This window comes from Cetorhinus maximus, chromosome 5 (assembly GCF_964194155.1).
Source record: "Cetorhinus maximus chromosome 5, sCetMax3.hap1.1, whole genome shotgun sequence".
Lineage (NCBI taxonomy): Eukaryota > Metazoa > Chordata > Chondrichthyes > Lamniformes > Cetorhinidae > Cetorhinus > Cetorhinus maximus.
Window position 1 is genome coordinate 38330489 of NC_135883.1, and position 25408 is coordinate 38355896.

Consider the following 25408-nt stretch of genomic DNA (forward strand, 5'->3'; position numbering starts at 1 on the left):
TGGTACAAATGGTCTCCTGTGCTGTAATGATTTTATGATCAAGATCTTAGCAGGAGGGTATTGGATGCTGCCATCTGACCGTGCAAGCACCGTAATTGCATCTTCAGGCACCTGATGGCCTGCTCAGTGGTTGTCCTACTGATTAGGTGGCATTGGTTTTATCACCTCTGTCTGGGGCTCCCATAGAGGGGCGAGTAGCCATGTCTTCAGGGAACATCCCTTGTCCCCTCGGATCCATTCATGGGAGTAGGAGTGAAGATCTGAGGCAAAGGATGAAGGCATAGTGGCTGCTGGCAGGAAAGCGAGCACACACTTGGAGGAAGCTCTTGCATCACAGACCAGTTGAATGTTCAGGGAGTGGAAGCCCTTCCTCTTGATAAATCTGAATGGACAGTTGCTTATTGTCTTGATGGCTACATTGCTGCTATCAATGCTTCCCTCCACTTGGGGTATCCAGTGATGCCGGCAAAACTCAGAACCCTTTGACGCTGAGAGGCCACTTCTGTCGTGAAATGAATGTATTGTACAGCCCTGGCAAAGTAGACATCAGTGATCTGCGAGATGCAGTGGTGTGCAGCTGCTTGCAAGATGTCACAACGATCCGCAGTTGACCTTTGGAAGGAGCCAGAATCGAAGCCTCAGTGATTTTAATGGCTTCTGACAGGACTTAACACTAGTGCTGCAAGGTGTGAGATCTTTGATGATGAGGCCACTGATTTCTGTGACCAACCAGCTGGAAAGTTGCAATCTTCTGCGACACTGGATCTCGGTCATGTCCAGGTAGCTGCATTTGCAGTGTTGGATCCTATGTTGAGGGTATTGCTTCCGTTGCCTCCCTGTTCCCCTTTTCTCTCCCACGCCCTCCTGCTACTCAGGATTCTGCTTATCCTGCAGAAGGCACTTAATTGCCACAGGTTCCAAAGTCTGATAGTCATGCCTCCATTGCCAGATGCAACCTTCCTTCTGGGCAGGTAGCCAATTGTGATTGGCAACCTTGTTGCTTGCTGCTTTGCCCCGCAATGCTTGGGTGCTGAGTACCTGCTCTCCCTGCCCACTATGCAGTGTCCGCTCCTCCTTACCAAGTGCCCAGACCCTCTTTATTCTGCTGATCCTCTTAGGGGGCCAGCGTGATGTCGTGGGGGAGCCTTGACGGGCTTTCCACTCTGTACCTGCTTCCTCTCAGCTAATCAGAAACTGAAATCATTGTGGTCCTTTAAATATTCCACCCTCCCCTCAAACAAGCTGTTAACAAGCTTTTTAAGTAATTGGCCTCAATTGGGAGGAGAACTGGATTCCTGTCCCACCCTGGTAAACATTGCAAACTCTAGGAATGGTGTGTTGTAACTGACACACCACCCGGCACTGATATTTTCAAGCCCCCCCTCGACCACCTCTTCCTGACTTGGTGGAGGTTGGAGGTTGGTGGTTGGTGGTGGAGGTGGGGAGCATGAAAATTCAGTCCCTAGTCTCAGGAATGATGACCATGAAACTATCAGATTATAAAAGCTCATCTGGTTCACTAATTCTCTTTAGGGAAAGAATTCTAATGTCCTTAAATCTAATGTAACTCAAGACTCAGAGCAACCTGTTTGACTCTTAACTGCCCTCTAAAATCACCTAACAAGCCTCTCAGTTGTATCAACCTGGTATGGAAAAGTCAAATATGAATAAAACAGAATGGACCATTTGGCATTGACCTAGGTAGGGATACAACAAAGGCACACCCTGACCCTGCAAAGCCCTCCTCACTAACATCTGAGGACTTATGCCTAAGTGGAGAGAGCCGCCTCACAGACTAATCAAGCTTGGAAATATGTTGCCGTTACTTCACTGTGTGGGGTCAAAATCCTGAAACTCCCTTCCTAATAGCACTGCGGGTGTACCTACACCACATGGACAGCAGCAGTTCAAAAAGGCAGCTCACCACCACCTCCTGACGGGCAATTAAGGATGGGGAATAAATGCTGGCTTAGCCAGCGATGCCCACATCCCATGAATGAAAAAAACTCACTTGCTGTTGTTCATTCTTCCAGCCCTGTAAATGTTTTCCTTTTCAAGTATATATCCAATTCTCTTTTAAAAGTTACTATTTAATGTGCTTCCAACACCCTTTCAGGCAGTACATTCCAGATCATAGCAATTTGGTGATTCTTTTTCCCACTGCACACTGTCCACCGAGCAATATACCCTCTCAGCTGCGCAGACGTACAGAAATCTAAAAGTTCCATCCAGGCTGCGCATAAGTGGGCCCCTTTAAGTTACCATCCTGGGGTGCCTCTCATCTCACTCACTTGCCATGGCATCTTTTTTTTTTATTCATTCATGGGATGTGGGTGTCGCTGGCTAGGCCAGCATTTATTGCCCATCCCTAATTGCCTTTGATAAAGTGGTAGTGAGCTGCCTCCTGGAACCACTGCCATCCATGTTTTATTTTGATTCATTCATGGGATGTGGGCCTCGCTGGCTGGGCCAGCACCATATGGTGTAGATACACCCATAGTGCTGTTAGGGAGGGAGTTCCAGGATTTTGACCCAGCAACAGTGAAGGAATGGCAATATATTTCCAAGTCAGGATGGTAAGTGACTTGGAGGGGAACTTCCAGGTTGTGGCATTCCCATGTGTCTATTACCCGTGTCCTTCTAGATGGTAGTGTTCGTGGGTTTGGAAGGTGCTGTCAAAGGAGCCTTGGTAAGTTCCTGCAGTGCATCTTGTAGATGGTACACATTGCTGCCATTGTGCATCTGCGGTGGAAGGAGTGAATGTTTGTGGATGGGGTGCCAATCAAGCGGGCTGCCTTGTGTTGCATGGTGTCAAGCTTCTTCAGTGTTGTAGGAGCTGCATCATCCAGGCAAGTGGAAAGTAGTCCATCACACTCCTGACTTGTGCCTTGTAGATGGTGGGCAAAATCTGGGGAGTCAGGAGGTGAGTTATTCGCTGCAGGATTCCTAGCCTCTGACCTGCTTTTGTAGCCACAGTATTTATATGGCTAGTCCAGTTCAGTTTCTGGTCAATGGTAACCCTTCCCCCCAGGTTGATAGTGGGGATTCAGCGAAGGTAATGCCATTGAATATCGAGGGGCGATGGTTAGATTCTCTCATGTTGGAGATGGACATTGCCTGGCACTCATGTGGTGCGAACGTTACTTGCCACTTGTCAGCCTAAGCCTGGATATTTTCCAGGTCTTGCTGCACTTGAACATGGACTGCTTCAGTATCTGAGGAGTCGCGAAGGGTGCTGAACATTGTGAAATCATCAGCCAACACCCTCACTTCTGACCTTATGATGGAAGGAAGGTCATTGATGAAGCAGCTGAAGATGATTGGGCCTACTGCTGCCTCCAAGGTGGAGGGCTTCTTCTTGGCCTTCCAGCTTTGTGAGCCTGCCCCCTGTCCTTGATTGGACGTCAAGCCTGTTCTCTGCCCAATAATTGGCTAGTTTGGGGAAATTCACAAGTAAGTAATTGTTCCCCACACAGTGCGGGCTTCTGATCCACATTTGAGTCTGAGAGTGGAGTCTTGAAACCTTCAGGGAAAATCCTGCCTGTGGATTGGGACTAACTGGATTGCTTTTCAAAGAAACTAGCCAGCCTTGGTTTGATTGGCTAAATGGCCTCCTTTTATGCTGTAATGCACTATTCTACGATCTAATTGAGGTGTTTAAGATGGTTAAAGAAGTTCCTAACATAGATAGAAAGAAACTAATTTCTCAAGTGGCTGAGTCCAGACAAGGGGACATAACCTTAAGATTAGAGCTAGGTAATTCAAGGAAGATATCAGAAAGCACCTTCACACAAAGGATGGTTGAAACCTGGAATTCTTTCCCCCTAAAAGCTGTTGGGGCTAGGGTGGTGAACTGAAAAGCTCAAGATAGAGAATAATAGATTTTTGTTAGGCGTTACAAATATGAAGTTTATAAGATTGTTATGTTTTGGAACTGTCTCTTTAATTTAGGGTGAAAAGAAAGAATGAAGGTGGTCATGTGACTGGTTCTGAATTCTACCGGACAGCAAGCTTCAGTTGTTAAAGATTAAAGGTGGGAGGGTGGGCCCAGACTGCCTTACTTGGAAGAGGTGCAAGATGTTCACACCTGTAGACAATGGGATTCTATGATGACTGTGGTCCAAGTCTCATAGGGAGGTGTTAGGTATGTCAGGTTTTATAAACAGTTATGCTTTAAACTGTCTATTTAATTTCAAGATAGAATAGAATTGAGCCCAGAGGATATCTAATTAGCATTTGTACCTGGAAACAAGGCCCATGTGATTCATGTTGTCATAGGGGTGGGCTTTGGGAAGGAAAAAGCCAATAGAAAGCCATTCTGATATTGGGTTGTAGGTTTATTAGGATATCCCTGAACCTCATAGACATGGCAGCCTGCAAGAATCGGAGAGCGATCAAAGGGATAGAGGCAACCAGTCCTGCACCTGAAGCAGAGAAAAAGCTATCTTTATTATTCACCATTCGGAAGGCAGGTGGGAGCATGTGCTCAGATTGAAGAGACCAAATTCATGAGGATTTAAATGAGGTTGGAAGATTCGCCTAGCTTTGGCTAGAGGAAGGAATCTCCAAGGTAACCCTCACCATGAAAGTAAGTTCGGAGATTAGAAGTTATCCAGTTGTGAAAGGGAAGAGGAAGCAAGCCATTGGGAACGGAGAATAGCTTCAGGCTGGTTCTGGGAGAAGAAAGGGGCCACTTAAGGGACAGAGTGAAGTATAACTGTGGTTTTGGATTGTCGATCATGTTGAGCTGGAGGCCATGCTGCAGACACTGCAATGTATCAGGGAGGGGGAAAATTACCTGGACATTTGTTCCTGGAGGCAGTCACACTGTTAGGCAAAACTTTAGAGTTGGTCAATGATCAGGGACAGGAGGATGTGGCTGTGAGTCAGGCAAGTATGAGGAATCAGCATGGAGGAGCCTCAGCTCTTGAATTTATCCTACAGGTGTGAGGTGCTTGCTACCTGTGTGGATGAGTGGACTGACCATGGCACCATGGTAAAGGATATCATTCAAGTGGGGGAGTGAAGAGGAATGCGCTTGTGATAGAAGACAGTATAGTCAGGGAATAGTTACTGCTCCCTGTAGCCATGACCAAGGAGCTCCAAAGGTTGTGTTGCATGCCCTGTACCAAGATTAAGGATATCTCCTTGTGGTTGCACACAAACTTGGAGGGGAAAGATCCAGTTCTTATGGTCCATGTTGGTTGTGCACTTTCCAGTCGGTCATTGGAATTCAAATATCTCCAAGGGGCCGTTACATAGGCAAATATATTAAGAGTTTCAAAACCAAGGTGGGTAGGAGGAGTTGAGACACAGATCAACCATGATCTTATTGAATAGTAAATGTGGCTCAAGTGGCTGAAAGGTCAGCTTCTGTTCCTCTGTTCCTATCCTTTTACTTAAAATAATAAATGTGTCAGAAACTATTTTTCCCTGAAGCGTTCCCCTGAGTTTTATTTTTCCACAAACTGCCTCCACGTGCCAAGTCTTTGAGTCAATTCTGCATTCAAAATAAAGTCATGTAAATCCAAGGCAACAAAATAGATCAGGGTTTTTCACAAGTTCTGCACTTCAATATAACAGCAATAATGTTCACTGAAAACTGGTAATTATTGTGGTTTTTTGCATTTATTTTCAAGTAATTGACAATTCTTTGATTTTCTTTTTATAGTGTTCTTAGAAAAAGTCCACCACATCTTATCAAAGAAATCATTTTGGTCGATGATTATAGTGACAACCGTAAGTAGGAATTGTTTACCTCTTCGCAGCTCAGGTTGTCTCTTAACTAAATTTTATTTTTTAAAAATCTGAATTTCCATTTTCAGCTGAAGACGGCACTTTGCTGTCAAAGATTGAGAAAGTCCGAATTCTTCGAAATAACAGACGTGAAGGTGAGTCAAGGGAAAGATTGTGCTATTTTGGTGTTTCTGATTTTGAGTTTTTCTTTAAAAAAGACTTACCAATGATCTTTCTTTCCTTAACCACACAGGGCTAATGCGTTCGCGTGTCAGGGGAGCTGATGCAGCACAAGCAAACATCCTTACATTTCTTGACAGCCATTGTGAATGCAATGAACACTGGCTGGAACCCCTCCTGGAGAGGGTGGTTGAGGTAAGCAAATAAGTTTTGGAGAAAATGTGAGTGGTAGGTATCTATTAACTCAGATGACTTACTTTAATTTGGAACTCACCATCACCTTCTCAAGGGCACTAGGGATGGGCAATAATGCTGGCCCAGCCAGCGAAGCCCACATCCCGTGAATGAAAAGAAACAAAAGAAAGCTAGATGATGGTTAGGAAACAGGGTTAAAGAATGTTGCTTGGATTGGAGAAGGGTTGTAACATAGTAAAAGGTTCAGGCCGGGGAAGAACTACGGTCTATCTAGCTGAAACTCGGTGAGATTTTGTGTCAGTAATCTGCTCCACATGCTTAAACCTTCTTAATTTAAAAAGACTCCTGCATTTCCTGTTTTCTTCTGCTGTCTTTAATTTGTGCATATGACCCCTTGTACTTAAATTCTGTACATGGAAGAAAAGTTTACTTCGACCCAATTTGCCCAAACCTTGCACAGTTCTAACATATCTGCATCTCATTTTTTTCAAGAGGAAAGATGTCGGATAGTCAACCTTTTCTCATCCTCTTTGTTCTGGGATCAACCTTGGGGGAACAGTTGGAGAGATGGTGGCGTAATGGTAATGTCACTGGACTGGAAATCCAGAGGCCCAGGCTAATATCCTGGGGACCCGGATTCAAATCCCGCCACAGCAGCTGGTGGAATTTGAATTCCATGAATTAAGAAATTCAATTGATTTAATAAAAAAAAATCTGGAATTGAAAACTATTCGATTGCTGTAAAAGCCCATCTGGTTCACTAATGTCTTTTAGGGAAAGAAATCTGCCATCCTTAGCTGATCTGGTCTACATGTGACTCCAGATGTGGTTAACCCTTAACTTAGCAAGCCACTCAGTTCAAGGGCAGTTAGGATGGGCAACAAATGCTAGCCTTGCCAGTGATGCCCACATCCCATGAAAGAATTTTAAAAAAAACTTGTGGCCCTTTGTTACTAGGCGTCACTTTGGTTTGGACTTAAAAGTAGGGAGCATAAATATCAGAATTTGCTGATGATGCAAAAATGGGGGATTTGGTAACAAACTGCAGTCAGACTGAGAGCAGTCAGGTAGATCGGTGGTAGGTGCAATTTTACGCAGAGAACTGTAAAATAATTGATACGGCAACACCTCAATTTTAAAATTTGAATCTTAACTCACAAATTCCTCCATGGCCTTGCCCCTTCTTAGGTGCATAACCTCCTCCAGCCATATAACCCTCTGAGATCTCTGCATTCCTCAATTCTGTCCTCTTGCGCATCCCCAACTTTCATCACTCCACCATTAGAGGCTGTACTTCCAGCTGCCAAGACGCTAAGCCTGGAATTTTATCCCTAAACCTCTCTGCATCTCAACCTCTGTCCTCCTTTAAGATGCTGCTTTAAATCTACCTCCTTGAATAAGTTTTTTTTGTCATATACCCTAATATCTCCTTATGTAATTCAGTGTCAATTTTTATCTGATTATGCTCCCTTGAGGTGCCTTGTGACATTTTACCAAATGAAAGTGCAAGTGCAAGTTGTTGTTGTAATGCATTTGAAGAGGAAGACAAGGAATGGGGTTATACGCTTGATGGAATGATGCTAATGATTGTGAATGAACAGATGTCCAAATATATTATTTCTTGAAAGTGCATGTAATGAACATCATATAAAACAGTTCAATTGTGTTATAAATAGGCGCATAAAATGCAAGAGCAAAGCAGTAAAGATAATTCTATACAAGGTAATGGATAGGCCGCAATTAGATTACATATGGCATTTTTGACATCTCATTATGGAAAGGACATTAAAATCATTTAGAGCGTACAATGTAGATCCATCAAGATCATATCAGGGAGGACAAATTTTAGTCTTGAGGATAAACTTGAGATATTGGGACTATTCTATTGGAGCAAAGAAGGCTAAGAGGAAATTTAATACAAGTTTTTGTAGCTCAGTGCCTTGATGAGGTGAATAGGTTCAGAGCATTTTCTCCAGAGAGTCAGTAATGAGGTGAAGTTACTAATTTAAAATTGTCCCTGAGAGAGTGAGGAGTTAGGTTAGAAGAATAGTTTGATGCAGATATTATTGGATTTTTTTAAACTGTAAATACTCACATTGTTGAAGCAGGGGAAGATACAGGACTAGCATAGAGTGGGACAGTTGAATCAGTTTCAGGTTGCTCCAGCATGAAGACCTGGTGCAGAGTCATTGTGCCAAATGGCCTTTTCCCACTCTGGAATTGAAGAGGAATCTCTTTTTCTTTTGTATGAATATCCATGTTTCTGCAGCTCTTCTCAGTCATTTTAGCTTTGATTAAAAGCTGTTATGACTCCATGACAGCTCTTTAATGCCATCTCGGGGAATAGGCATTGTGAAGATTGAAGAGGAAGACTCCAGATTGCTTCTCCGTAATATTTGTCTTTACTTTGAAATTGAAGCAAATTGATTCTTCTCAATCAACAGGAGATTAAGATATTAATTATTTCTAACACTTATTCAGGATTGTTTTTTATACCCAGAGAGTGGCTAGAATATAGAACTTACTACAATGTGGAGTGGTGCAACTGAATAGTATAGATGAGGGAAAATAGAATAGAGGGTATGTTGATAGGGTCAGTTGAAGTAGTGTGGCAGAACGCTCATCTGAAGCATAAGCACCGGCGTAGACAGTTAGACCGAGTGATCTGTTTTCTCTGTTGTGAATTCTATGTAATGTAACGTATACTTCAAACCTACAAATAAAATTTCCATTGTTCTTCCAGGAACTATTACTTCAGTTCTTTCTTTAAAACAAATAATGTCTATCTATAAAACAATCTGCTGCTGTCACATAGTTTCTATGAGAGATGAGCAGTCTATCAATATTTGAATAGGATCATGTATTAGGTACCTTCTGCCATAAAGCCAAAAGAACTTGTCCAAAGATAGACCCAACAGAAAGCAATTTTTAATGTGCTTTATACTGTTATAGTCATAAAAATATGTAATACAGACCTTATCTAATACTGAAGCATGTATAATGTACGTTTCATTTAGCCTGTGTGAGCTCAGAGCTACAGAGCGCAAGGACAACACTAAGCGACTTCAAGCAGATTAGGAATCTCCTTCTATTCACATTTCCGTCTATCTTTTGGTCTGTTTGTCTCTTTCACACTTTTTCTCATGCTTTCTTGCTCACACCCTCTACGCTCTTTTGTATTCTTGCGATTTCTCTCACTTTAATTCTCTCAGTGCTCTTTTTCACACATGCGCAAAATAATGAAACAAACTGCCAACAATAATAACTTGTGCTCTGTTCATTTTTGCATCTCTTAAAAAGCTGAGTAAATAATCGAATTAGATAGGGTTAGAAAGTCATAGGCATGGACGCATATGGAGATCAGCAAATACTCCCCAAGATATATTGGTTCTGGTGGTGCTGGGACTATGCAATACATCATCTGTGGAAAGCAGTTGGCCAGATGGAAAAATGACATTGCACATGGCAACCTTTGTGAGCTGGGAGGAAAACCTGTGGGTTTTCTCGAAGAAATAAATAACTTAGGCAGAGTCCACATAAGGAAAGATTATAGCTGATTTGTAGAAGGAGCAGGTTTGGTGGCCAAGTTGTCTTTTTTTATGTTACTTCAAACTGTAACATTCAGATTCTGCACCAGAGCCACAGGGAGTGGGGATGGCATGGGCTGGTGATCCCCTATCGGTACATGATCAGTGGGGTGGTCTGCACCCCTGGGGTCTACTCGTTTTAGTCCCATTTTCTTGGTCCATGGGAGCCTTCCGCTCCATGTCAGATTTTTCATGCTCCCCTTCCCTGTACCTCCCCATGATCAGTCTATTGCTTCTTTGTGTCCCAAGTATAGAGTATAAAAACAGGCCATCTTACAGTGCTGACTTTGTCTGCACTGGAGTGCTGCTTTGGGCTGTAGTAGAGTGCTTAAGTTGGAGTTTGGTGACAGGGAATTTAAGAGTTAATTTCTAACTAAAGTCTATTCTGCCTTTAATTTAGTAATTAGCTAAAAGTTGCTGTTTGGGGTGGAAGAAGGTGAGTTTTAGGCCAGCTTTAAAACAGGGTTTATACAGGCTTTGCTTGCAGCTACAATTAGTTAATTAAATAACTGGCTTAAACAGGTTTTCAGAGGCTAGATTCAGAGAGTATAAAAACAGGCCAACTTACAGTGCTGACTTTGTCTGCACTGGAGTGCTTAAGTTGGAGTTTGGTGACTGAGGGAGATCAGTGAGGAGGGAATGAGGTGATCCTTTGAGTATCGTGAGTATGGTTGGTTAAGTATTTACTACTTTTATCGATAATAGTTTTTAAGGTCTTATTTTGTGGTTCATTGTTTGTAAGGGCTATATTCTGTAACAACGAGGAGCAGGGAAGAAGGGCCCTAGAGTAATTGATATTATTTGATATTAAGTATCTTCCAAAAGGTTTAACTTAATTTAAATGGGTAAGTCATGGCAGGAGAGCTCAAAGCTGTGGTGTGCTCCTCCTGCTCAATGTGGGAAGCTGGGAACATTTCCAGTGCCCGGGGCCAGCATGTGTGCGGGAAGTGTCTCCAGCTGTAGCTCCTGAAAGCCTGGGTTTCCCACAAGGTGGAGAGTATCGTGGGTAGCACATATAGAGAGGTGGTCACACCGCAGGCTGAGTCCACAGGCAGGAAGGGAATGGGTGACCATCAGGCAGAGCAAGAGGACTAGGCAGGCAGTGCAGGAATCTCCTACACTGCAAAACAAAAATCCCCTGCAAAACAGATATACCACTTTGGATACTGTTGAGGGGCCTCTCAGGGGAAAGCAGCAACAGCCAAATTCGTTGCACCATGGTTGGCTCTGCTGCACAAGGGAGGAGTATAAAGTGTGGGAATGCAATAGATATAGGGGATTCAATTGTAAGGGGAGTAGATGGGCGTTTCTGTGGCCGCAAACGAGACTCCAGGATCGTATGTTGCCTCCCTGGTGCTAGGGTCAAGGATGTCTCAGAGCGGCTACAGGATATTCTGAAGGGGGAGGGTGAACAGCCAGTAGTCATGGTACACATTGGTACAAACGACATAGATAAAAAAAGGGATGAGGTCCTAAAAGCAGAATATATGGAGTTAGGAAGTAAGTTGAAAAGTAGGACCTCAAAGGTAGTGATTTCAGGATTACTACCAGTGCCACGTGCTAGTCAGAGTAGAAATAGCAGGATATATCAGATGAGTATGTGGCTGAAGAGATGGTGTGAGGGGGAGGGTTTCAGATTCCTGGGACATTGGGACCGGTTCTGGGGGAGGTGGGACCAGTACAAACTGGACGGGTTACACCTTGGCAGGACCGGGACTGATGTCCTAGGGGGAATATTTGCTAGAGTAGTTGGGGAGGGTTTAAACTAAAATGGCAGGAGGATGGGAACCTATGCAAGGAGTCAGAGGAGGGGGAATCAAAGACAAGAACAAAAGACAGAAAGGGGAATAAGAAAAGTGATAGGCAGAGAAATCAAGGGCAAGAATCAATCAGTGAAAAATAGTGGGAACGGGACAAGTAATGTTAAAAAGACAAGCCTTAAGGCTTAAAAGCTAAAAACTGCAGATGTTGGAAATCCAAAACAAAAAAAAATACCTGGAAAAACTCAGCTTTGTGCGTTAACGCAAGGAACATTCGCAATAAAGTGGATGAATTAACCGCGCAAATAGATGTAAACAGGTATGATATAGTCGGAATTACAGAGACATGGCTGCAGGGCGACCAGGGATGGGAACTGATCATCCAGGGGTATTCAGTATTTAGGAAGGACAGACAAAAAGGAAAAGGCGGTGGAGTTGCATTGCTGGCTAAAGAGGAAATTAACGTAATAGTGAGGAAAGATATTAGTTCCGACGATGTGGAATCTTTATGGGTAGAGCTGAGAAACTCTAAGGGGCAAAAAACGTTAGTGGGGGTTATATATAGACCCCCAAACTGTAGTGGTGATGTTGGGAATTGCAATAAACAGGAAATTAGAGATGCATGCAATAAAGGAACACCTGTAATTATGGGTGACTTTAATATGCATATAGATTGGGCAAATCAAATTAGTAACAATACCGTAGAGGAGAAATTCCTGGGCCAGGATTTCCCGGGTGGGAGTCGGGGCCTGCTCGCTGATGCGTAAAATGACGCAGGATGGCGTCAGGCGGAACTCCCAACGTCACCTGGCCTCATTTCAATTTTCAGGTCAGCGGGGGCTCAGCAGAATCAGCTGTGCGCCCGCCGACCTGTTAATGGCCTATGGAGGCCATTGACAAAGTAATTGGTGGACCTGCCTGTCCAACCTTAAGGTTGGCGGGCAGGTCGGGAGCCCTGGCGGGCATTGGAAAAAGCAAGAAACTTCATCCACGGGCGGGATGAGGTTTCATGTAGGTTTTTAAAAATTTTTAATAAAAGTATAACTAAAACTGATGGATATGTTCCAACTCATGTGACAGTGTCACATGAGGGGACATGTCAGGGAATTTTGTTTTTCTGTTTTTAACATTTTTTAATATGGAGCCGATCTCTCTGAGGCAGCACTTAGCCTCAGGGAGATGAGTGCGCTCTTTCGCATGCGCGAAAGAACACACTCTCAGCTCAGGGTATCCTCCCCCGCCCACACAGAGTGCATAGCGCTTCGTTGCAGACATCACGCTGGGCGGGCCTTAATTGGCCCACCCACGTAAAATGGCAGCATGCCCCCGATCAGAGGCGCGCCTCCACGCGCCCGCTCCTGAACTTGCCCCCTGAAGGGGGGATAATTCTACCCCTGGAGTGTAGACGGGATGGTTTCCTGGACCAATATGTTGAGGAACCAACGAGAGAACAGGCCATCCTCAACTGGGTATTGTGTAATGAGAAAGGAATAATTGGCAATCTAGTTGTGCCCTTGGGGATGAGCGACCATAATATGATAGAATTCTTCATCAAGATGGAGAGTGAAGTAGTTGATTCTGAGACTTGGGTCCTGAATCTTAATAAAGGAAACTACGATGGTATGAGGCGCAAGTTGCCTATGATGGATTGGGAAACGTTACTTAAAGGGATGACGGTGAATAGACAATGGCAAACATTCAAAGAGCGCATGAGTGAACTGCAACAATTATTTATTCCTGTCTGGCGCAAAAGTAAAACAGGATAGGTGGCCAAACCATGGCTTACAAGGGGAATTAGGGATAGTATTGGATCCAAGGAAGAGGCCTACAAATTGGCCAGAACAAACAACTGACCTGAGGATTGGGAGCAGTTTAGAATTCAGCAAAGGAGGACCAAGGAATTGATTAAGAAGGGGAAAATAGAGTACCAGAGTAAGCTTGCGGGGAACATAAAAACTGACTGTAAAAGTTTCTATAGGTATATGAAGAGAAAAAGATTGGTGAAGACAAATGCAGGTCCCTCACAGTCAGAAACAGGGGAATTTATAATGGGGAACAAAGAAATGGCTGACCAACTAAATACATACTTTGGTTCTGTCTTCACAAAGGAGGACACAAATAACATACCAGAAATGTTGGGGAACACAGGGTTTAGTGACAGGGAGGAACTGAAAGAAATCAGTATTAGTAGGGAAATGGTGTTGGGGAAATTGATGGGATTGAAGGCCGATAAATCCTCAGGGCCTGATAATCGACATCCCAGAGTACTTAAGGAAATAGCCCTAGAAATAGTGGATGCATTGGTGGTCATCTTCCGAGATTCTATAGACTCTGGAACAGTTCCTACAGATTGGAGGGTAGCTAATGTAACCCCACTATTTAAAAAGGGAGGTAGAGAGAAAACAGGGAAACAGTCAGCCTGATGCCGGTAGTGGGGAAAATTCTAGAGTCCATTATAAAAGATTTAGTAGCTGAGCACTTGGAAAACAGTGGCAGAATCGGACAGAGTCAGCTTGGATTTATGAAAGGGAAATCATGCTTGACAAATCTGGAATTTTTTGAGGATGTAACTACTAGAGTTGATAAGGGGGAACCAGTGGATGTGGTTTATTTGGACTTTCAGAAGGCTTTCAACAAAGTCCCACATAAGAGATTAGCGTGTAAAATTAAAGCTCATGGGATTGGGGGTAGTGCATTGAGATGGATAGAAAACTGGTTGGCAGACAGGAAACAAAGAATAGGAATAAACCGGTCTTTTTCCAAATGGCAGGCAGTGACTAGTGGGGTACCGCAGGGATCGGTGTTGGGACCCCAGCTATTCACAATATATATTAATGATTTAGATGAGGGAACTAAATGTAATATCTCCAAATTTGCAGATGACACAAAGCTGGGTGGGAGGGTGAGCTGTGAGGAGGATACAGAGATGCTTCAGTGTGATTTGGACAAGCTGAGTGCGTGGACAAATGCATGGCAGATGCAGTATAGCGTGGATAAATGTGAGGTTATCCATTTTGGTAGCAAAAACAGAAAGGCAGATTATTATCTGAATGGCTATAAATTGAGAGAGGAGAATGTGCAACGAGACCTGGGTATCCTTGTACACCAGTCGCTGAAGGTAAGCATGCAGGTATGGCAGGTGGTAAAGAAGGCAAATGGTATGTTGGCCTTCATAGCCAGAGGATTCAAGTACGGGAGCAGGGATGTCTTGCTGCAATTATACAGGGCCTTGATGAGACCACACCTGGAATACTGTGTGCAGTTTTAGTCTCCTTATCTGAGGAAGGATGTTCTTGCTATAGAGGGAGTGCAGTGAAGGTTTCCCAGACTGATTTCTGGGTTGGCGAGACTGACATATGAGGAGAGATTGAGTCGGTTAGGATTATAGCCACTGGAGTTCAGAAGAATGATGGGGCTCTCATAGAAACCTATAAAATTCTAACAGGACTAGACAGGGTAGATGCAGGAAGAATGCTCCCGATGGTGGGGGAGTCCAGAACCAAGGGTCACAGACTGTGAGGATACAGGGTAGAGCATTTAGGAATGAGATGAGGAGAAATTTCTTCACCCAGAGAGTGGTGAGCCTGTGGAATTCGCTACCACAGAAAGTAGTAGAGGCCAAAAAATTGTATGTTTTCAAGAAGGAGTTAGATAAAGCTCTTGGGGCGAAAGGGATCAAAGGATATGGGGAGGAAGCAGCCTATTGAGTTGGATGATCAGCCATGATCATAATGAATGGCGGAGGAGGCTCGAAGGGCCGAATGGCCTACTCCTGCTGTTATTTTCGATGTTATCACCTCACTTCTTCCCCTCACCATCATTCCTTTTCTAACTTGATCACTCCTGCCCTCCACCTTATCACAGACCTTCCCCCTTGTTCTTTCTCCTCCTACCCTTTTCCCTGCCTCTGTACTTGCTTATAAACAATTAAATCTCTAACCTTTTCCAATTCTGACAAAAGACCATCAAACTGAAACATTAACTCTGGGCAGAATTTTGCCCTTGGTGGGCGTGCGGGCCCCACCGACTTGGCAACGGGCAGACAGCCGACCCCCGCCACTGAAACGGGGTCCGCCGCCATTTTGAGTGGACAGGCCAATTAAGGCCCACCCAGCAGCCTGCCCGACAGGAAGCACTATGCGCTTCCTGTTCAGGGGGGGAGGGAATCCCCAGCTGTCAAAATGCGCTCTTTTGCACATGCGCGCGAAAAAGCACACTGCTCCCTGAGACAAAGTGCGGTCTCAGGGAGATTACTGACAGTCCAGAAAACTTTAAAAATAGAAAAATTAAAAAATTATTAACATGTCCCCCTCACGTGACAATGTCACACGAGATGGGACGTGTTAATAAATATCACATAAAATGTATTAAAGCTTTTAAAAATGGACATGAAACCTCATCCCGCTAGTGGATGAGGTTTCATGTATTATCAGAAGCCTGCTGGGGCTCCTGGCCTGCCCGCCAGCCTTAAGGTTGGATGGGCAAGTCTTTAATTATCTTAATTACTCTGTCAATGGCCTCAATTGGTTTTTTTTTGTTTTCAATAATTTATATAGATTTTTCTTTTCCTACCTATTTCCATTATTTTTAAATCTACAACTAATACCTTGTCAATCTTTCCACCCCACCCCCACTAGAGCTGTACCTTGAGTGTCCTGCCATCCATTCTTAATTAGCACTTTTCTTAGATAATATCACCACCTTCAACACCTCTTTGATCCTTTTGTCTGTGACATCTTTTGATTGTCTGTGACATCTTTTGATTATCTGCTCCTATCACTGCTTGCTTGTCCCTACAACCACACCACCCTCAACTTCTCTCCCCCCGCCCCCCACCTTAAACCAGCTTATATTTCACCCCTCTCCTAACTATACTTCAGTTCTGTTGAAGGGTCGTGTGGACCCGAAACGTCGACTCTTCTCCACCGATGCTGCCAGACCTGCTGAGTTTTTCCAGGTAATTGTGTTTTTGTTTTGGATTTCCAGCATCCACAGTAGTTTTTTGTTTTTATCAATTGGTTTCGCTGTCCGCCCACCTTCCTAAAAATTTAAAGGGACTGGGATGACGTCGGGGGTTCCTCCCGACGTCATCCCACTTCATTTTCCTGTCGGTGAGCGGGCCCCGCCCCCAAATCACCGACGGGAAAAGTCAGGCCTCTTATTTCTGTTTCCCCTAGATGTATCCTGACCTGCTGAGTTTCTTTTTCAGTTTTCCAGCGTCCACTTCTTTATTTTAATGTTTAGTTTCTCTTTGTCTCAAACTTCTGTTTCTACCTATTGCCTTCTCTCAAGTCCTGTCCATCAGATGCCTGTCTTTTTCAGACTCCCTCTTGACTATCTATGGCTTTCCAATGCTCTGCATTATCAATTGTACCACCACAACAGTAAACATCAAGACCGTGTTTTAATTTGGAAAAATCAACTGGTGCTCAAAAACCGATTTAGGAATATGAACAGCGAAGTGTCATTATACAACTTACAAACTCCTTAGATTGCACCAAGTTCTGTTCTCCCATCACCCCTATGCTCGCTGACTTACATTGGCTCCTGGCTGGACAACATCTTGATTTTAAAATTCCCATCACCTTGCCTACATCCTTCCATGCCCTTGCTGCTCACTCCCATGAAGTGCTTTAGGAGGTTTTAGCGAACAGTTGCCCTTACATTGATAGCCATGAAGTGTTTCGTGTGCATTGTGTCGGTGTTTTTTAGATCCTCTTGTTCTACATGTTGATCAGTCACAGTTTACCTGTCAATCTCATAAGTCAGTGGACGATGCTGTTCTGACCTTGGTTCATTTGATCCAACAGCACACAACCTTTGTTGATTTCTCTTCAGCTTTTAATACCATGCAATTATTCAAGCTTGTGGAAAAATTGAAAAACCTTTATGGCAATCCTACTTTGAATCAATGATTTCCTTCATAGTTTGACCGATTTACTTGGAGCACATGTTAATAAATACTGGATATCCTCAGTACTATGTACTTTCACGTTTGCGTTTCATCCTCTATATGAATGATTGATTGATCAGTGTACGATGAAATAACGATCTTGAAGTATGCTGATGTTACAGTACTTGTGGGTGTCATAAAGAATAACAAAGGAAATTATAGCAACTCGGTGGAGAAGTTCGTAAAATGATGTGATAACAATTCTTTTAAACTGAATGAAAACAAGATGAAACAACTAGTTATAGACTTTAGGAAGATTCATGATGTGGACATTAAAATAGTTACTAACTATAAGAACCTAGGTATCAAAGTTGATGATAAGTTGAATTGGAGGGAGCAATGTACAGATGTGGTGGCTAAGTGATTATACTACCTCAGAAAATTAAAATTCTTTTGAGTAAATCCCACAATCATGAAATTCTTCTATACAGCTATAGTTGAGAGTGCTATCCTTGTTGGATGTCTCTCCTGGTACTGTTGTTTTAGGAAAGTAGACTCTTTAAGGGTAGAGATTATTGAACCAGGCAGAAAGGGTAGTTGAGTTGATCTCTCTTGATGAAATCTGCTCTTGAAGAATTTTGATGAAAGTTAAGAGTATCTGAACAATGAGAGTCACCCCTTGTCTCAGTATTACTGCTCATTGTATTCAGGGAAAAGGCTGTAATCCCTCAGCTGCAGGACAAATCAGTTCCTGTGCCTTTCTTCATAAGAACTTTTATCAGAAGTTTGATGTCTGGATGAGGATATGCACTCATGGTGGGATTCCCTGACTGATTATTTTAATGCATTGGAATAGTTTTTAATACATATTTTAATTAAGGTTAGATCTCAGTGACAGGGTAACTTTCTTTTTATTGTTATTATTCATTTATATATAATTTTCTAAGGAACAAGCAATGTACCCACAATGAATTTCTGTATGGACAATTGAGAAATTGAAACTAAACTGAATTTTACTATGTTAAAGGCGTTATATAAATGCAAGTTACCGTTGCTATTCCTTTGCCTATAAAGAACACATTGTGAAAAACAGTTTGTTGCACACGAGTAAGATTTTTATAATTGTAAATCATTGTTCGATGCTTTATGTGTATAACATTTTGATCATGTAGGTAGTCTTAAATATTCTGATTTATACATGTTATGACACATGGGGAAAAAACACTGACAGTCACCAATGTCAGTTAAATTCCTCTGTACCCTTTGGTCTTAAATGAATGTTGCTGTCATGTGAAAGTTGTCCATTAATATGATTGAAAACTACCATCGTTTGTTATTCGTAAGATTTTCGACCTAGTCCCACACAGATCATAGAATAGAAACTATATGCTGTTGGAACATGTTAAACCAAGGTCCTGCCTGCTCTCTCAGGTGGATGTAGGGGATCCCATGGCTACTATTTCAAAGAAGTAAAGGGGAGTTCTCTCCAATGTCTTGGCCAGTATTTATCCCTCAACCAACATAATCAAAAACAGATGATGTCATTACTTTGTTGATGTTTGTGGGAGCTTGCTGTTGGCTGCTGTGTTTCCTACATTACAACAGTAACTCCATTGTGAAGCTCTTCAGAATATCCTGAGGTCATGAAATGCACTATGTAAATACAAATCTTCTAATCATTTCTTGTAATCTAGGGGGTGGGTGGGTGGGTAGGGGGAAAGTGGGTAATATAATAATATTTGCTTTTTATGCATTTTGTTTTCTCTATACAGGATAAAACTAGAGTTGTTTCTCCAATAATTGATGTAATCAACATGGACAACTTCCAGTATGTGGGGGCATCTGCTGATCTAAAAGGCGGTATGTACAATGTTAAAGATCTGAGCGACAGTTATATACTAAGCAAACAATAATACCCACTTGTCATTTAAACAGCAGTTTTAGAACAGCAGGACAATCTTGTCCTTTTAAAGTAAAAATAGAAATTGCTGGTAGTACTCAGCAGGTCAGCCAGCATCTGCAGAGAGAGAAACAGAGTTAATGGGCTGGATTTAAGTCAACTGTCACAGGACCCACCAATGGGCCCAGAAGTTGTCAGGTCTCTGGCGCAGGTCGCTGGTGGTTGGCTGAATCCAGTTATGTGGCGGCAAGCTTGTGAATGCAAGTGACTTGGCCTTGCCACAGGATCACGTGGCGGGGGCAGCTCTGACATCAGGAAGCCCACATCACCTGATGATTGTGCAGGAGCTGACACCATATTTAAAGGGAAGCCTGTGTTAGAGTTGGAAATCGCCTTGCAGGCTTTTTAAGAAAGCTCTGCAGTTTAAATCTTCAGCTTCCAAATTTCTGTTGCTCCAGCACAAAAAGACGTTACAAAGTCCAGGGAGACAGTTCCTCCATTGTCACATTTTGGCAACTTCAGCAGGTTCAACTGAGGTCCGAGATGTAACAGCTCAGCCAGCATGCTCCAGCACTCGAGTTTGAAGAAGGACAGTGGGGATCATTCCCATGCTGCCTCTACCTCTCCCTCTCCTAGAAGGCAGCCTGCTAAGTGACTTCCCCTTAGATACTCAGATTTGTGATGCCCCTTTAATGGATGGCCCCTCAGTATTTCAGTTGTGCACTGCCCCTTTAAATTTTGGAACCAGTAATCCTAGGTTCTAAATTTCCTGCCTGATGTTCCATTCCTTAGAGTATCAGCTCAGTAAGTTTCACAGAGAAAACATCTCCAAGATCAATCCAGTGCCCTGTGACTCAGTCTCCTGGAAGTCCAGAGGAGAGGCGGTGGCATAGTGGTATTGACACTGAACTAGTAATCCAGAGACCTAGGGTAATGCTCTGGGGACCTGGGTTCGAATCCCACTATGGCAGATAGTGGAATTTGAATTCAATAAAAAATCTGATTGATGACCATGAAACTGTTGTTGTCATAAAAACCCATCTGGAAATCTGCTGGCTCTGTGAACTAAAATGCCCTCTGAACAAGGGCAATAAATGCTGGTCTAGCTAGCGACGCCCACATCCCATGAACGAATAGAATAAACCTCTCATGGTGATTTAAGGAAGCCACATATAAATCACGAGCTTTCACTGGGCGGGTTACTGAAGGCACGAGAGACGTGTGAATTTCTCTAAATTGGGGAAATTAATGACTTAGATTGCTTACAGTCTGACGCGCGGCTTCCTACGCAATTCTCTGTGCCTGCCTGCCATGCTCCACAAAATCCAGCCCAATGTTGCAGGTTCATGGCTGTTCATCAGATCTAGAAGCATTTAGAGTGTTAATAGTTTATGAGCAATTTCAGAGCCAGGGAGAAAGGAAGGGGTGGGATGAGAAAACAGAAATCGGCGACGGAGTGGAGGTCACAAGTGCTTAAATGACGAAAGGGATGATGGGGCAAAGCTAAAAGAGGAGACAAGTAAAAGAAAAAAGAATGGTTCTAGATGAGGTGTAAATGGTTACAGCAGAACCATTACCAGCATATGTTGTCCATGAAAATAGGAGCAGTGGACACAGGGTGAAATTGGTGATCTCAGTGATCAAACCTGAAGGCTATAAAGTGCCTAATTGAAGGATAGGAATAAAACTGGTGTACCTCATAATAATTTCAGTGGAAAATGCCTCACATTCACTTCCAAAGTACAGGTAAATTTAATATCAGTATATTTACTGAACAAACATCTACCATATTCAGTAGCTAAGAAAATAAAGTACTCACACCAATCAAATAAAAAGCACACTCTGCTTTTCTATGATTGTTGATAAAATGGGACAAGTAATGATACCAACAACACATGCCATGTGTTGTTGGGCACGTTTGAGATAACATGCCCACCAACTGTGTCTATTAATCATTTTTGATATACTAAGCAGCAGTGCAATATTTGGATTCCCAATTAGCCAGATGTGGCAAGTGGATAACGTATTGGACAACACTGCTGTAGAATAAGTATATGAAAAGCAGCAACACTGAGGATTGGTGAAGATGAAGGGTCGATATTTTAGAGGAAGCTATGTGAGGACAACTGGTGTTTTGAAATCAGCTTTTTAATAAAGAATTAGAAACATGAAAACTGCAACAAAGAAAGGACAAGAAAAGATCATCTGACTATCAAGCCTGCCCCCACTCAGCCCTACCCACTCACCCCTTACCCACACACCCCCCTACCCACTCACTCCCCTACCCATTCAGCCCTACCCACTCACCCCCTGCCCACATGCCCCCTACCCGCTGGCCCCCCCTGCCCGCCCGCCCGGCCGGCCCCCTAGCTGCCCCACAACTCCCTGTTCCAGCTGTCCCCTGCTTCAACAATTCCCCTACCCGCTCGCCGCTACCCACACCCAGAACCCCTCCTCCGGCAGCCCCTCACACACACACACAAACACACACACACACACACACCCCCCCCGCCCACCCGCTCACTCAAACCCATTCGCTCATCCTTTCACTAACATTCACGACTTGACTTTTAAACTTACCATGCAGTAGCTAAGCGGTTGTGTCTTGTCTCCCCCTGACTGTACTCTGCTCCAACAGTGTTCACCAGGGGTCGCTGTGCTGTGCATTTCTTTGACAGCCAGGATCAGAAGGTCCTGGAAGAAATGCGCAGCAGCATCGAGTTGGGAGAATCTTTGAGCGCAGCAGCAATCTGCCCAACATTGCTGCTGTTGCTCGAAAGATTTAGGCTATCCTATTTCTTTCTCTCTCTTGTATTTTTCCAGCTTCCCCTTAAAAGCAGCTATACCATTTGTTTCAGTCATGCCATATTCTTAGCATTCTGAGTAAAGAAGTATCTCCTGAATTCCTAATTGGATTTATTATAGACTATGTTGATATTTATAGGTTATCCACTCATGTTTTCTCCTAATCAACATACTGTCCCACTGTTCCATTGCTCCAGTTGTCTATGAGATCTGAATACTTCAGTGTTTTGCCGTATTGTATACTATTTCCTCTGCTTCTTATTTTGCTGTCCAGTACAAACCTGAAAATTTTGCTTCTTACACCCTTGTCCAAATCGTTAATATAAGGGGCAGGTTTGAAGATGGACACCTGTTCTTAATGTCACCTTAATTACAGCAGTGTGTATGGATGCTATAGAACAATAAGTTGTATTTATATAGAACCTTTAACGTAGCAAAATGTCTCATGGTCCTGAATAGAAACATAATCAGACAAAAATTGACACAGACCACGTCAGGAGCTATTAGAATAAAAGCAAAATATTGTGGATAATGAAATCTGAACTAAAAACAGCAAGTGCTGGAAATTCTCAGCATGTCTGGCAACATCTGTGGAGAGAGAAACAGAGTTCATGTTCTGAGCTGAATATGATTCTTCTTTGAAGAAGATGGCAGATGATGCCAGACCTGCTGAGTATTTCCTATTGGACAGGCGATCAAAAGTTTGGGTAAAGAGAGAGGTTTTAAGTATCTTAAAGGAGGAGAGTAGAGGTGGAGAGGTTTAGGGAGGGAAATCCAAACCTAAGAGCCTAAGGAGCTGAAGTCTCAATGATGGAGCACTGAAAATTGAGGAAGTACAAGAAGCCAGAATTGGAGGAGCACAGAGACCTTGGAGACTGGTCGGGCTGGATGATGCTACAGAGATAGGGAGGGTTGAAACCATGGAGCGATTTAAACACGAGGACGAAAATTTTAAGATTGGGGTGTTGCTGGACTGGGAGCCAGTGTAGGTCAGTGAATACAGCAATGTTGGGTAAACGGGACTTGGTGCGAGTTCGGATGACCTCAGGTCAATGAATGAGTGACCATGAATAGTCCAAAACACAACATTGTTAAAGAGGTAAGGATAGTTCTAGGATTTCACCAAAATCAACCACTGATGCCAGCACATTTTGTACACTAAGCAGAAGGGAAAGCTCATCTAACTTTTTCCAGTACAGAATATAACAGGAAGAACTCTCTAAAAAGCTAGTGACAATAATAAATGTACAGAATACCACACAAATAATTAAAAGACTTGTACTGAATAATTTTGTAAGAGAGAAGAGTAAATGTATCAAAAGCAAAATAGATGCTGGAATCCAGAATTAAAACAGAACAGCAGGAACCACTCAGCAAGTCAGACAGCATCTGTGGAGAGAGAAACAATGACCTTTCATCAGAAAGAGAGAAAACTTGTCTCTAGTTGATTCAAATAAAATAGCTATAACACCTCAGTTATAGTTTCTCACAAATGGCAGTTTGGAAATGTATTTTCTGTTTCCACTGAAATAAATTTTGTATTTTAAAAAAGACTTATTTACGATCTTTCAATGCATCTTTGTTATTGACCTGACTCTCTTAATTGGCAGGATTTGACTGGAATCTGGTCTTTAAATGGGATTACATGACTCCAGAACAAAGACGAGCTCGTCAGGGTAATCCAATTGGCCCGATTAGGTATGTATAGCCAAGGGTTTTTAGGAGCAGGCTGAAACTGGTTGTTGGGTTGGTGTTGTATAATATGTAATGTAAATAAGAGGTTGTAAGTCTGTAAATCTGTAAATAAAAGGTTGTAAGAGTTTAAAGTGGGGTCTTGTGGTGCAGTGGGTAGCACCCAAACATCTGGGCCAGAAGCTCTAGATTCAAGTCCACTTCAGGACTTGATGACCACAGAAGATGCATTCATAATGTGGCCAAAGAGGTTGATTATTAGCCTGTAAATCCTTCCAACATGCTTGATGGCAGGCAGTAAGAGATGGAGAGTTTCCTGGTCAGCTGTGTTGCAGAAGGCAACAGCAAACCATTGCAGTACTTTGCCAAGCAGAATCATGGACCAATCTAATTGCAGTCCAGCACTGCCAATGCCTGTTTAGGGCATTGTACCTGGAGGAGGAGGAGGAGGAAGGGTAAAAAGACTGGGTTCCAGTGTTCTGTGCTTCACTGCCTGGTTGTCTGAGTTGGTTGAGGGATAAATAAGGAGACCGGGATGAACACCCTGATCTTTTTCAAATTGATGTCATGGGATCTTTTACATCCAGCTATGAGGGTAGGTGCAACACTGTACATGAATTCCACATTAAACACGATACAGCATGTTGAATTTAACATTTGTTCAGTTCTTTCCTTTTTTTCTCTGCTTGTTTTGTTTCTTTGCTGCTTGCTCCAACTTCGTTCTCGTCATCTTTTCCCCACTCCTGCTGCACCCATCTCACCAACTTTGCCATTTTGGCCCTAGGCCCTCGCCCCTGAGCCACTTTCGGTGTTCCTCGAAGCTCCATCCCATAAAGCTCTGAGAGAGAGGAAACACCTTTGCAGCTTTCACCCACCAACCATGCCCCTATCTTCTGAACCCATGTGCTCTTCAAGGTATTTATAAGAGTTTTATTTAATATGTTCAAGAAGTCCCAGTCCTCACCAGCTGTTAATGGGCTCGTGAGAGTATCACTTCTGTTAAATGCTTCAGTTAATTATGCTCGTGTCCTGTTTCTGATATTCCACATCTTAAATTCTTAGCAAGATTTGCCATTCACTTCCTTCTAGCTTCATCCTGTACCCCTTGTTCCTTCTTTCAAGCTACCAAGCCCAATGCTCCTTCCCACTTGACTTTTGAGACCTTCCTTCCCAGGGATCCTGATCCAGTTTCTTTCTTGCAAGACCCAGCCAGTTTGATTTCTCTTGTTACCCACATATTCCAGGTGCTGCTGACTGACTCGGTAACAATTAAAAGCCAGTCACCATGTCCACCATTACAGGGGATATCCATCTCAGTCATGATAGCAAAACATTCTGACTCCTGTTTCTCCTAATCCCATGCCCATCCTGCTGCTTAAAGAAGACATATGTGGCAAGGCTGATGCATATCACCCACAGCATGATGTGTGTGGTGTTTTCAGGGAGCCATTATGAACTCAGATTGACGTGTTTCTCATAAGCGCCTGGTTTCAAGGCAGAGAATTTTGTTGCAAGAATTTCAAATTCTGAAAATGCCTTTGCATTGATAAATTGAATTAATTTCTTTGCAATTTTTGTCATTGCTTTTTGTTCATTTGTTCCAGTAGCAAAGCTGCTCAGGTTGGTAGACAGCACATGATGACACATGAAAGGGCAAATT

The 25408-nt window shown here is 43.1% G+C and overlaps 1 protein-coding gene across 4 annotated transcripts in view; it reads left to right on the forward strand.

Moving 5' to 3' along the window:
- Positions 1 to 25408, forward strand: part of galnt2 (UDP-N-acetyl-alpha-D-galactosamine:polypeptide N-acetylgalactosaminyltransferase 2) — a 103393-nt gene that overhangs the window by 49137 nt on the left and 28848 nt on the right. For all 4 annotated transcript variants that reach the window (XM_078541766.1, XM_078541763.1, XM_078541764.1 and 1 more), the window contains 5 exons: positions 5672 to 5739; positions 5826 to 5891; positions 5990 to 6111; positions 19124 to 19211; positions 23667 to 23754. In XM_078541766.1, coding sequence (XP_078397892.1) covers positions 5672 to 5739; positions 5826 to 5891; positions 5990 to 6111; positions 19124 to 19211; positions 23667 to 23754 — 432 coding nt within the window. The remainder of the gene's footprint in view (positions 1 to 5671; positions 5740 to 5825; positions 5892 to 5989; positions 6112 to 19123; positions 19212 to 23666; positions 23755 to 25408) is intronic.